General features: G+C 43.5%; 1 protein-coding gene across 4 annotated transcripts in view; it reads right to left on the bottom strand.

Annotated features, from left to right (window-relative positions):
- SBNO1 (strawberry notch homolog 1) overlaps positions 1 to 9,180 on the bottom strand; it is a 57,681-nt gene extending 48,501 nt beyond the window's left edge. For 3 of the 4 annotated variants that reach the window (XM_039233084.1, XM_039233318.1, XM_039233247.1), the window contains exons 1-2: positions 9,039 to 9,180; positions 533 to 664 (exon numbers count right to left, since the gene is read on the bottom strand). In XM_039233084.1, the coding sequence (XP_039089015.1) occupies positions 533 to 664 (132 nt within the window). In that variant the 5' untranslated portion in view covers positions 9,039 to 9,180. Of the gene's footprint in view, positions 1 to 532; positions 665 to 8,483; positions 8,655 to 9,038 lie in introns of all 4 variants that reach the window. The other variant, XM_039233165.1, reaches the window with a different exon arrangement.
- Between the last annotated feature and the right edge of the window lie 5,137 nt (positions 9,181 to 14,317).

The raw sequence follows: 14,317 nt of genomic DNA, 5'->3' as shown, positions 1-14,317 counted from the left end.
CACAAAACTATGCTAACACCATAATCTTATTTTAACTTTCAGAGAAAGTGTATAGTGAAACCTCAGAAGGTCCTCATAAAATACAAAGACAACTAGTAAAGCAATTAACAAACCTCCCCCAAGAGCTCTAAATAATAATACATCTGTTTTATATAAATATTTATCAAAGCAGAAAACATCTTAATTTTTCACTGCAAATATTTTCCATCTCATGAAGACTAATAACATAAAAATAACATGCACATGCATACTTAAAATTATGTCTTGGGGCGCCTGGGTGGCTCAGTCAGCTGAGCGTCATATTCTCATGGCTCAGTTGGTGGGTTTGATCCCCGCACCAGGCTCCCAGAACCCACTTAATATCCTCTGCCTCCCTTTCTCTCTGTCCCTCCCCCGCTTGCACATGTGTGCTCTCTCTCAAAAATAAACTTAAAAAAAAAATTTTTTTAAATGTCTTAATAATGCCTATTTCTAGACGTAGAAATCAAAATTAAGCAATCTACTTTTTACAGAGGCTTTGGAAAACTCTTACCTGCTGAACCGGAGTAGGAGGTGTTGGGGTTGCAAGCCCGGCATCTCCACCATCAATATCAAAGAGGTCATTCGGACTAATTCCACTCTCACTCAAAGCAGCAAGCAGTAAATCTTGCCCTGGCTCCACCATCTTTAGAACAAAATATTTAATGTTAACATAAAACAATTAAAATGGCAATTAACTCTCTTCTAAATATAAACCAACATTTTCTACCAGATCCATCCATTTGATATTTATGAAGAACTTACTACATATCAAGAAAGAAGGACTAAATGAGAAATAGTCTCTGATCCCAAGAAATTCACAGTAAGATGGAAAGGACAGAGAAATATGTAAAACAAAGCAAGAGTATTTGCGTACAAAATGCAGTGGGAATAGAAAAGGAATGCTAAACTTTTCCTAGGAAGAGAGGGGAGAAAGATGACTGGGAACTGGGTCTCAAGGAAGAAATCACCAGGTGGGTAAGCATCTTCTGGACAGGGCATTAAAATTTATGGAGGCGTGAAAGACATTAGTACTTTAAGAACAATGGTTAGAGTAATTTACCATTGGTATGGAAACTCAGAACAGAAATCCAAGGCTCAGATAGGTGATCACAAGAGCTGAGGAAAATGTCACCCACAACCTTCTATACCATGCCAGAGAGTTCACTAGGTGGTGGAGGTCACTGAAGAGTTTTTAGATAGAGGAATGCATGACACAGTCAGATTTGTAACTTAAAATACTCCACAGAAATATGAAAGTAAACTGAGAATGGGTAGACTAAGACCAGAAGCAGAGAGACAATTTAGGAAACTGCTACGACACACCAAGAGAGTTGATGTGCTATAATAACAGAGTGTGGAAAGAAGAGGGATAGATTCCAAGATATTTAGGAAGGACAATCCATAGGGCTAACTTTATATAGAAGTTCAAAATGAAGGAGAATATGAAATACACAAAAAGCATGAATTGATGGATGATTACAGATAAACCAACACAAAGTGAAAAAGATAAATGTTGAGCCTAGGACACACACAAAAAGAAAAAACCTATGGGTTATATAGGTTAGTAGGGGAAAATGAAGCAAGCAAATACATTTTAGGTTTGAGTTTTCCAACTGTACTCTAAGGAACCAAATGTACTTTGATCCAAAGTAATTTAGCACCAACACAGAGTTTTGTCCATTTTGTAGGGGGTGGGGGGGGGAAACAACTTTCTCAATTTTTAACTTTTGTCATTATCTGAAATAACTAATTTATATACATAAACACTGAAAAAATGACTGTACTTGTTTTTCTCAAAACACTAATTTCATGTTAAATAAATATACTTTCAGCTAGTTCATCTGTTATCAGGCTGTGTGACAGAATTAATGTTAGTGTCTTCCTACTTAAAGAAAGATGTTAGCCACCATGACTTATCACATATAAGAAGTAATGTTTCAAATGAAAGCAAGATACTTAACAGAGAAATCCTTTACTAGGTAGACCTATGTCACATGAGCCTAAGTATCAATGAGAAAGAAGTTCTAACAGAAACATGAATGAGTTTAAGATAGAAACCACAGATATCCAGGAATTAAACTAAAGGCAGACTGTTTAACAAGTTTTTATTGTTACTGTTGTTTTCCTGAGAGAAAGAGACAGACAGTGTGAGCAGGGGAGGGTCAGAAAGGGAGGGAGACACAGAATCCGAAACAGACTCCAGGCTCTGAGCTGTCAGCACAGAGCCTGACACAGGTCTTGAACCCACGAACTGTGAGATCATGACCTGAGCTGAAGTCGGATGCTCAACCAACTGAGCCACCCAGACGCCCCAAGGGCAGACTGTTTAAAGAGGGTCTTAAACAGCCCCAAGGAAGAAGAGATAAGCCAAATGAAATTTCCCCAAAAATTTTTCAGAAAAAGGAAGTCTATGGAATACATTTTGAGCAGGAAAGAGGACGGTAAGGAAACTGACAACTAATTATGTTTTCAAAGCTCACACAGTGTTTAGGCTCTTCACGTACACTATGAGCCCACAAAACCCCCGAAAAAGATAGGTATTACAATTTTAGAAATGAAACTGAAGCACAGAAAGCTTACATTACCTACACCTACCCAGATCTAGATTGTTCAAAATCCCAAAGCCCATGCATTCTCTTTCCAATGAATAGATCAATAAATCAATGTTGCTAACCTAAGAAGTTTCAATACTTAACTTTGGAATGCCAGTTTGAGATTAAAACAGCAAGGAAGACAGATTATTGGACAGCAAGATGGAAACGGTATGAAGAAAGTGAACAGAGGAGACAAATAAGAAAAATGTCCCAAAGGAGATGTAAAATAGCTAACAATACTTTACAAATTAATCTGAATATTACAAAGATGTACCAAGAGCTAATCCAATGCTTTAGAAACATTTTCAGGGCACTTGTGTGGCTCAGTTGGTTAAGCATCAGATTCTTGGTTTCAACTGAGGTCAGGATCTCATGATTCATGGGTTCAAGCCCCGCATCCAGCTCTATGCTGACAGCACATGACAGCACAGAGCCTACCTGAGATTCTGTCTCCTTCGCTCTGTACCTACCCTGCTCGCTCACTCTCTAATAAACATTTAAAAATGAAAAATAAATAAAAACATTTTCAAGCCACAAAATACTTCACTAAGTGACCTGGGAAAATGTAGGGTGGTCTTGGTCTGCCTGCTATGACTAATCCTGACCTAGACTGACAAAATTCCAGAGCCTATCAATGTCATCTTTTTAAAGTCGGTATTAGAAATAATTATTTACTTAAATCTGAAACAAAAACACACTGTTGTAAACCAGTGACTACTAAACTACAGACCAAAGAATGCTTAGGAGGCCAAGGGATCCATTAATCCATTAGATGCACACCAAGCCCTGCCTAATTATACTAAAAACTACAAAATCATTATTAATGAAAAAACTCATTGAAAAGCATTACTAAATTCATGAGAGGTTTTTGAAACATATTTTCTGAACAATGAGCACTGAAAGTACAAAAATATTATCATGGAAGGGAAAACCTTGATATTTTTACAAGACGTAGCAGCACGGTTGTAAATAACACTCTCAATGACCTACTGAAAATTCATTCACAAGAATCACAACTTGAGACCTCTAACCTCAGTAGTGACTTGGTAATGACAATGACTTTTACAAGCTATTAATGAAGAAGATTTTAGGTTTATATACATCTTAAACACAAAATCTAGGAATCCCTTTTTTAAAAAAATTTTAATGTTTATTTTTGAGAGAGACAGAGAAATGAATGGGGGAGGGGCATAAAGAGCCAGAGACACAGAATCCAAAGCAGGCTCCACGCTCCAAGCTGTCAGCACAGAGCCTAACGCAGGGCTCGAACCCAAGAACCATGAGATAATGACCTGAGCCCAAGTCGGACGCCCAACTGACTGAGCCACCTAGGCATCCCTAGGCATCCTTTTTTAGCCAACTGGGCACAAATTCTTTACTTGCACTTCTTAAAAAAAATTTTTTTTAATGTTTTATTTATTCCTGAGAGAGAGAGAGAGACGGCGTGAGCAGGGGATGGTCAGAGAGAGAGGGAGACACAGAATCTGAAACAGGCTCCAGGCTCTGAGCTAGCTGTCTGCAAAGAGCCTGATGCAGGGCTTAAACCCACAAACCATGAGATGACGACCTGAGCCGAAGTCGGCTGCCCAACCGACTGAGCCACCCAGACACTCCTTTACTTGCACTTTTTTGCAGTGAGAAAGGGGGAAAGGGATATGGAGGAACATCTCATGCCATTCTCTAATCCCATTAGGCAACACTCTTAATACTTAATTTTCCTATTCTGAAACTATTACAGACTCACAGAATTTCAGTGTTCAGGCTGAGAGAGCTCTTAAAAAGGTTGTATTATTCAATCTTCTCCTCACCTTACAAGTAAGATGTATTCTTCAGAGGAAAAACATTTTCATTTTGAACCCTCTAAATACAATATAAACGCAAATACTGTTAGATGTAAGAGAACTGTGTTACAGTGTATCTAACAAAGGATTTCATAGACCTTAGGTGACGCTTAACATGTAGCAATGTAACAAACCCAAAAATTACTAACCTCAGAGTGACTCTATCTCAAAACAATAAACAAAAGGTTCCATTTCTATCATAAACATTCAAAAATATCACGTATTTCAATATAGTACACCCATGAAAGTGTCTCCAATAAATAAGAAACAAGGACACAATAGTAGAGAGAAATGAAGAACCATCTTTGGCAGGAGGAGAATCCTGAGAAACAGCAGCCAATCAGAAGAATGCAAGGGTACAGTTCCCACTGAGAATACCAACACTGAAACCTATCAAGCAGGACAGGATTGCTCTTGTTGAGACCTAAGGCAGATCTTTACAGCTGGGGGCCGATACAAGGGGTCTATCTGCACCAGTGGCAGCGCAGACGATGGAATCAAACAGCATATCTGGGTTCAAATCCTGACTACATCATGCACTAATAGTATAACACGATCAAATAATAACTAAATGTGATCAAGCAGTAACTTGTTTCCTCATCGGAATAAAAACAGAACCTATTTTATAGGATTGCTGTTGCATAAATATTATATTACTATTAACTATCATTTTGATAAACATTAGTATCACGTCAAAAATACAGGTTTTCTTCCACATCACTGATGCAACACTTTATTTCCTAAACTACAAACTTTACTTGTTGGCAATCTATTCAATAATTTCCAAATTAGTTCTATAAAACACCAATTCCTAGGGTTCCTGGGTGGCTCAGTCAGTTAAGCGTCCAACTTTGGCTCAGGTCACGATCTCACGGTTCGTGGGTTCCAGCCCCGCGTCCAGCTCTGTGCTTGACAGCCTGGAGCCTGGAGCCTGTTTCAGATTCTGTGTCTCCCTCTCTCTCTGACTCCCCCACCCCCACCCCCGCTTATGCTCTTTCTCAGAAATAAATAAAAACACATTAAAAAAAATAAAAACATCAATTCCTTTTTACCTATAAGTGTCACACATTCAATTTGTCCAGCTAATCAGTTAGTTTGCCTAGAGGGGAGACTGGTAGACCTCTTTATGTAAAGATATCACTTAGCAAGTATCTCTCTTTGCCAGAACTAATAACAAGCAGGACCTCTCTTTAACAACACTAAGTATGTCTGACTTTTAAGTCCGCTTCAACTTTGCTTTTACAAAGCCCAGACATTAACAACTGACATTTAGTTTAAGAAGTTGAAGGATAATGACCCACTCAGAATTTAGCTAATATAGTCCATGAATAATGTATTTTAGTATCTACTGCATGCTGGTTCCTTAATTAAGAACATCAGGAGAGGGGCACCTGGGTGGGTTAAGCACCCAACTCTTGGTTTCAGCTCAGGTCATGATCTCACAGTTTATGAGTTCAAGCCCCATATCAGGCTCTGCAATGACAGTGTGGAGCCTACTTGGAATTCTCTCTTCCTCTCTCTCTCTGCCCCTCCTACGCATGCACACTCTCTTGTCCTCTCTTCCTTTCTCAAAATGAATAAATGAAATTTTTAAAAAAAGAACATCAGGAAATATAGAAAGTAATATTAAAAAGTTCATTAACAAGGATTTTCATTACCTCGAGGGACATAACTTGTATTTTTTTTAATAGCTATTTTTCAAGAGAGCAATTGCTCACTAAAGTTTGCCCCTTCCGGCTCTCACTACAAAACGTATAGGAAGAATGGCTTCACTAAGGAATTTGCAGATAACAAAATTTCAAATATGCTTTACAAAAAAGCGCATGAAAGAGTGGAGGGCATGAGACAACTTTCTTGATTACCACCATCAACTTCAGATGACTAGACATATCTCGAGATTTATTACAGTGCTGATTTTCTTTCTCTTCTAACCCTCCAGGTAACCCATGAATAAATATTACCCGTCATCTCTTTGTCACAGATAAAAACAGGCTGAGAGAGATGGACTGTAACAATGTAACAACAAAGCAAGCAGAGAGCAGAATTAGAAACCCAGGAGCTCTGACTCTACTTCCCCCTAAGATACAGTACTCTTAACCCTAGAACATATTTTTCAATCTGTTGGTCACACCACAGTGAGTTGTCAAGTCAATTCAGTGTATCATGATCAGCATTCTTAAATATTTCAGCATAGAAAACTAGTGCAGAGTGTACAGAGAGGCTAAATATTACTTCACGACAGGACTTTGTCAGTTCCAAGTGTATATTACTAGGTCACAATGTAAAACATGTCTTACAGAGGATGCAACAAAAAAGTTTTAAAATCCTTACTCTGTACTATATATTTCCTCCCAAGAATTAAGTACGCAAGTTAATTTGATGGGTTTTGTACCATACTCATAAAACCGGAGTTCCTGCTCTTCAAGAGCCTATCTTTCCATCTACACAAAATTTCAGTAGTATCCCAAGATGTCCTTACTAATAAGTTCAACTACAAAGTAGGAAAAAAAAAAAAAAAAAGAACTGCAACAACTTTAGGATATCATTTTGGTTACTAATTAGCTATTTAACGTGAAAGCAATTCTTCTCGGAAAGTATCTTTACACCAATTTTAGGCAGGCAAAGCATGGGAACCGAGAGACTCATGAAGTCAGGTTCCTTGGGGAGATCAGACTTCAGATGCAAGTGTTCAGGATCTTCACAGGCCACAAATCTCAAATCAAAGCTCAATTTAGAAACTAAGAAACGCCAAAGTATATCTGCACCTAGAGTCTCTGAGATGAATCATTTTAAAAAGCATGTAAAGAACCTCCATACTGTCAGTTTTTAAGCAGTGCATGATTTCAGCAAAGCCCTTAAGTAAAACTGCCTGACACTTCACAGCATTCAATGAATGAATGAATGGACTGTAAACCACCAACTAAGCCTCTCTTTCTAATACCAACCCACCAGGTAGAGTAAAAATTTACTTAAAATTCTATAGACAACTGTAATTAAGTTAGACTGGGAAATAAAAGAGCAGAAGCCAAAAGAATAAATAAAGGTGCTTTTTCAGATAATCTAAATTTTGGAAGCAGCTTCTTTAAACATGGAAATTAAAACGTTTTCTTGCTCGCAAAATAAATGTCCCATGCAAAATTCTTCATTTTATCCTAGAAATTCTAGACAAACTATCTTTCGGGGAATGATGCTGGCTTTCCCACAGCTTAGGAAAATATCCCTTCTGACTGCCGTAAATATAAGGGGGAAAACGAACCCCTTCGCCGGTTAGCTGCTTCGTGTCTCTAAGCGTTAAGTTCATCTGCTCTAGGACAACTCTGGATTTGACAGCTTTCTAGACAGACCTTCCGGGCCTAGTCTGTACAAGCCCTACTTCGTCCCTAATCACGGCTGTCTAGAAAGAAAGAAAAAAACATTTAGCCCAACATAAACTGCCAATAATCAACTTTCAAAGGTCAAAGGGGACCCAGTTTTTATCCTTCCCTCAGCAACACGTGTTTAGTACAAACTTCCGGGTGCGGTTACAATTGGCTGCGCAATTCAATGGATAAAAACGTCGTTTTATTCGACTCGCATTTTCTTGCCCGTTCTTTCCCCACGTTTCTCATCCAGCGACTCCCCAAAACAAAAGCTTCCTACAGTAAACGGAGCCCGCACATAAAAAGGGCTTCTCTGTGTGATGATCAAGTTAGGGTCCGCAAACATTAACCAAACAGCAGCACAAAGCCCGGGTGGAAAGGGGAGGAGCTGGGTGCCAGGGTCAGGAAAGAAACAATCACAAGGCTCCGGGCACATCCAAATCTCCTCCGCGGTTAAACCGATCCCAAACCACTTCAGGGAAACCACCAGCATACACTGGTTTGGGGAACTTTAGATGCTCGTTACGCCAAGCACTCTTACAGTAAGCAAATCCGCAACCGCCTTTCACTGCATACATGCTTAGAGTCTGGGAGGCGAGCGAGGTGGAGACAAAATTAACCTAATAACCCGGTGAGGCTTGAAGGTGGCCCCCACGTGTCCCACGTACCGCTTCGACGCGCTGAGAGCGAGGTAATCAGAAAACTGCAGCTGCGGGGTCCAGATTTGGGGCGCTCCTGTCGCCTCCCGCACTCGCCCTAAACCGGGGGCAATCTTCCGGCAGGAGGACTTTTGAAGGATTGCGGAGCTCACTTTCCTGCGGGTCCGGGACCTCGCAGTCCTCGAGTGGCGCGGGGAAGGCAAGGGGCGCGACCCAAGTAGAGTCGGAGCCAGCGTCCGCAGACCCTGCCTCCCCGCCCAAACTGGGTACCTCCGGCCCGGGACAGCGGGGCCCCCGGGGCCCGAGAGCCCCACGCGCATCGACCGCAGGGCCCGGCGCTGACGGGCGGAGGAAGCGAGCGCGTCGGGGCTGCCGCTAGGACCGTGGCCCCGAGAGCCCCCGGGCGCGCAGCTGAGGGGGCGGCGAGGGAGGCCCCAAGCCGGGGTGAGGTGGCTGCCCCCCCCAGCCCGGCCCCACACGGCCCCCTGAGGAGGGTGGGAGTGGGAGACTGGCTGTCCAGGAGGGGGAGTGTGGAAGCAGAAGAGGGCTAGGGGAAGGACTTACTTTCCCCGCGGGATCCGACGTCGGAACAGCTTCTCCCGGGCGGCGAGAGCTTGAAGAACTAGAGACGACTGGAGCGGAGGCGGCGGTGGCGGCGGCAGCAGCAGCGTCCGGCTCTGCCTACCTCCCCGCCGCCATCTTGACGCCCCTCCCCCCGGCCCCCCCGCCCCGCCGGAGGGGAGGGGGTGGGGCGACGGATGAGGCGCCGCGCGCACGCAGCGCGCGCCGCGCATCCCACGTGACTTCCTCCCTTCCCCCCCACCCTGCTCCCCAGCGCCCCCCTCCGCCCCGCCTCCCTCCTAGGTGAAGGAAGATGATTTCCCCCCCCATCTTGACCGCCCCCTGCCTTCACTGCCAAGCACGGACTCCGCCGGCCCCAGCGGACCCGGTACCAGTGGTTGGATCCAAGAGAATTCCGGAACCCAAACGGTCCATTACCGCGGCTCCGGGGTGGGCGAGGGGTGAGGGGGCCGGGTTTCCGAGAAGGGGGAGGGGGGGAAGGCGAAGGCCTCCTAGAAGAGTCACGTGTCTACTGCTTCCGCCGGCCCTCAAAGACCTCGCGAGAATTCCGTTCCCCCTCCCTTTCTGCCCCGCGGGCCGTCGGGAGGAAGGTCTGCGCTCTGGTCTTGCCACGAGGAGGTCAGCCGGTGGGCCGGGCGCATGCGTCCCATACCTGCTTTCAAAAGTCGGGTCAGGAGGGGCCCGAAGCTATTTTCAAAAGCCTTTTGGTGTCTGGCTTAGGCCCGGGAAGTTATCTAGTGGCGTCTGTGTCACGTTGGAAAGCTCTTCATTATACCCAGTCAATCCTAGAAAAAAATATTCGCGTATTCTTTGCTTGTTAGGCTCGCTCAAAGCACTTTATTCAACATGAAACCGCAGTATAACTCGGAGACCTTCGGCTGGTCCACGGTCATTATCAAACCCTACGGAGTGTGAGCCGTCAGCCCCACTTCTTTTTTCTGAACAAACTATTGCTCTTAATGATTGCTGCAGAAAAGGTTTGTCGCCACCACCTCTCGCTTCCTGATTTCCTTCTCTTTCTCCTTATTCTTACTACTACTATTGTTATTATTAAATGACCTAACAGAATAAACAAATTAACTTCTTGGTAACCCTTTTGTAAAGTCATTCTGAATGCTGTTTGACTCCGTTGCTTAGGTAATAGGCACGCTTGGGTGAGTCTTGCCCCCTACTGGCGGCGCATCCCGCTCGCCTTGTGTTGAAAGAATCCAAGTCCCCAAACATTTGGAGGTTAAGGTGTGATCTCCTCAGGAGAAAGTAGAGGGGAAGTGAGGAGGGAAAAATAAAAGTAGTCATGGCAAGATAATTATGCATCTTCCAACTTGGCGTTTATATACATAAGTATGTGGGGCGCCTGGGTGGCTCAGTCAGTTAAGCGTCCGACTTTGGTCATGACTTCAGGTCATGATCTCATGGTTCGTGGGTTCGGTCCCTGAGACGGGCTCTGTGCTGACAGCTAGCCCAGAGCCTGGAGACTGCTTCGGATTCTGTGTCTCCCCCTCTCTCTGACCCTCTCCTGCTCACACTGCCTCTCTCTCTCTCACTCAGAAATAAAACATTTAAAAAATTAAAAAATATATGTATACATAAGTATGTATTTTATATATATACTTACATATATGTTAGTGAACATTTTAAATTGCTAATTGCTCTCATTATTTCATTTCATCCTTGCAAAGAAACCTGGCAACAGTAAGAATGAAAAAACTAGTCTCATAAGAACAAGGCCCTGTTCACAGCTAGCCACTAGGCTAGTCCTAGTTTATTGGCTAGTGTAGATGACACCAAATAAGCTATTACAAATCTGTCACATTGTGGGGGCTCCCGGGTGGCTCAGTCAGTTAGGTGTCCCATTTCGGCTCAGATCATGATCTCAGTCCGTGGGTTCAAGCCCTGAATCAGGCTCTGTGCTGACAGCTCAGAGCCTGGAGCCTGCTTCAGATTCTGTGTCTCCCTCTCTCTCTGACCCTCTCCTGCTCGCTCTCTGTCTGTGTCTCTCAAAATAAAGAAATAAAAAAATATTTTTAATCTGTCACATTATGAAAGGAGAAAGGATGCAACAAAAAAATGTAACAACATTATATGTAATGCATCGCTGTCTTCTGAGCTCGGCTGGTACAATTTGGTTTCCAAGTGGCCCTCAAACTCTAGCTGCACACTAGGGCTAGGTAAATACTAGATTCCAAAAAGTGGAGATCTGGCCTAGAAACTCCCACTTTTACAGGTACTGAGCATCCAAACCAGATCCTTGCTGCTAGATCTGCATAATCTCCTTCTCTGGGACCAAAGTATAAGATGGTATTTCAGGAGATATTGCAACATAACTGCGTATTTGGACACAATGTCACACACAAGGTTATTCACTGCAGCATTATTTGAGGAATCAAAAGATAGGAAACGAACTAAATGTCTGAGGAAAGGACTGGTTAACTGAACTGTGGTACTTGCCTGCAGTGAAAAACAGTTGTTCAAGAGAATGAAGCACCTCTATCAGAACATATAATATATTTTGCTTGTGTGTACACTTAGAGTATCTCAGAATGACAATGCAAATAGCAGCGGTACCAGGGGACAGGAGTCAAGCTACTGAGGACAAGAAGCAGGAGGAAGATTTATTGGGTTCACCCAGGACAAAGATGCTATTGGAAGCAGCTAATTCAAAAACAAGACAAAACTCTGTTGCGGTGTTGAGGCGTGGTAATCACTTCCCCATGGCTGTTAAAACTGCACTTCTCACTCCATTCAACAGGTTATCTGTTGAGTCCTTACTATGGGCCAGGTACATTGTTAGACATTAGGGGCACAAAGAAAACCAGATGTACATAGATTCATGTCCTTACAGTGTTGGGGCACCTGGGTAGCTCAGTCGGTTAAGCCTCCGACTTTGGCTCAGGTCATGATCTCATGATCCCTGAGCCCCACGTTGGACTCTGTGCTGACAGCTCAGAGCCTGGAGCCTGTTTTGGATTCTGTGTCTCCCTCGCTCTGTCCCTCCCCTGCTCACACTCTGTCTCTCTAAAAAGTAAATATAGGGGCGGTGCCTGGGTGGCCCAGTGGTTAAGCAGTTGACTTCGGCTCATATCATGATCTCACAGTTTATGGGATCAAGCCCCGCTTTGGGCTCTGTGCTGACAGCTCAGAGCCTGGAGGCTGTTTCAGATTCTGTGTCTCTCTGTTCTCTCTCACTCTCTCTCAGAAATAAATTTTAAAAAAGTAAATTAACATAAAAAAATTGTTCAATATCCTTACATTGTAGCGGATGTTAATCCAAAAATTACACAAAATGTAAACTTGTAACTGTGACATTATTACAAAGAAGCTAACAGTCTATTACAGAGAGATTTGACCCCACCAGGGGACTCAAAGGCTTCCACGAGGAAGTGGGAAAAGTAGGTAGTAAGTAGGCAAAGAAAGAAGGAACTGCATTTCAAGAAGAGGAAACAGCACATGCAAATATCCTGAAACAGGTAGGAGCAAAGCAAAGTGACAGTAAGAAGGCAAGTGCATGGGTCGTTAAGACAGACAGTCTCTCAGCTCCAAACCCAGGCTTCTAGCCTGTACTGTGATGCGCTGCAAAACCACATTTCTGCTCTGCCAGCTGTTTCAGGTTTGTTTCTGCAACGGGGAGTGCCAGAGGGAGGCGAGGCTGGAGGAGGAAAAGTTTCCTGTGAACGTCATCCCAACAACACTCCTTCACCCTGGCGGCCTCGTCTCCTGCTGAATGTAGCAGCAGCCCTTCTCCGTCTCCCCCAGGCTTGCCAGACTGGCCTCCCCAAACCCTCCTCCCAGAGGGCGGGACCAGTGGGAACCTCCATAGGGCCACCCTGTAAGTACTGAGATGTGAGCACCAGCTGAGCAGAGGCCCCTCCTCGGAGTTGAGGTCTAAGCAACACGGGTCCCTCTTTTATGTTTCTATTTTTTTATTTCTTCTTTTAATGTTTTATTTATTTCTGAGAGACAGAGAGAGAGAGACAGTGTGAGCAGGGGAGGGTCAGAGAGAGAGGGAGATACAGAATCTGAACCAGGCTCCAGGCTCTGAGCTGGCTGTCAGCACAGAGCCCGACGCAGGGCTCGAACCCATGAACCGTATGATCATGACCTGAGCCGAAGTCGGACGCTTAACCTACTGAGCCACCCAGGTGCCCCCATCCCTCTTTCTTCAGATAGTGGCCCTTTAATTTTTATCTGTCTGTCTCCAAGTCTATGTGGTTTAGAAACCATGAATCATCCCCCATACACATTACTCCAGAGTTGAGCATATAATTCATATAATTCAGTTCTGGCAAATTGAAATGGTGGATGCACTTCCAGGCCACATTGATTGATAGATTCAGGGCCAAGCCAATGAGTTTCAGTTTCAGAACTTTATATTGAAAGTAGTAGGAAAAAGAGGTGCCTGGCTGGCTCAGTCAGTACAGCATGCAACTCTTGATCTCAGGGTTGTGAGTTCAAGCCCTATGTTGGGCCTAGAGCTTAAAAAAATAAATAAATAAATAATTGTAAAACACAAGACATGAACTGAAAGTAGTTGGGAAAAGACAGTTCCTTGCCAATGACATTGCTAAGATAGCATTGGGAAGTGGGGGCAGAGGCTGTGTTGAATGGGTAACCAGTCTGTCAGGCCAACCTAACAGCAGTAGGGCAAAGAGGTGGACAGGGAGGAGAGCGAGACACTAAATCCAGATGATACTCTGACTCCCTGGATCCTGTCCTGCCTGAAGTTACTTTTACCCTTGAACTTTTCTGTTACCAGCAATAATCCACTTCCTCATTTCCTTGAGCCAGGTTAAGCTGGGCTTCCTTCACTGACAATCCAAAAACAATCTTGATTAATACAGATACTAATTAAAATGAAAAGTTGAGAGGTTTAAACCTATATTTTAACTAATTTTTAAAAGTCTTCCCTTGCCTAAATCAAGAGTAAAAATGAACTATTGGGACCTCATCAAGATTAAAATCTACACGGCAAAGGAAACAATCCATAAAACTAATAGGCAACCGACAGAATGGGAAAAAAATAATTGCAAATGACATATCAGATAAAGGGCTAGTATCCAAAATCTATAAGGAACTCAACAAACTCCACACCCGAAAAACAAACAATCTAGTGAAGAAATGGGCAGAAGATATGAACAGACACTTCTCCAAAGAGGACATCCAGATGGCCAACAGACACATGAAACGATGCTCAGCGTCCCTCCTCATCAGGGAAATACAAATTAAAACCACACTGAGGTACCACTTCATGCTGGTCAGAGTGG

The sequence above is a fragment of the Hyaena hyaena genome, unplaced genomic scaffold (assembly GCF_003009895.1).
Source record: "Hyaena hyaena isolate Hyena2069 unplaced genomic scaffold, ASM300989v1 scaffold_0, whole genome shotgun sequence".
NCBI lineage: Eukaryota > Metazoa > Chordata > Mammalia > Carnivora > Hyaenidae > Hyaena > Hyaena hyaena.
Note: the sequence above shows the minus strand (reverse complement) of the source record. Positions and strands in the feature narration are given on the sequence as shown.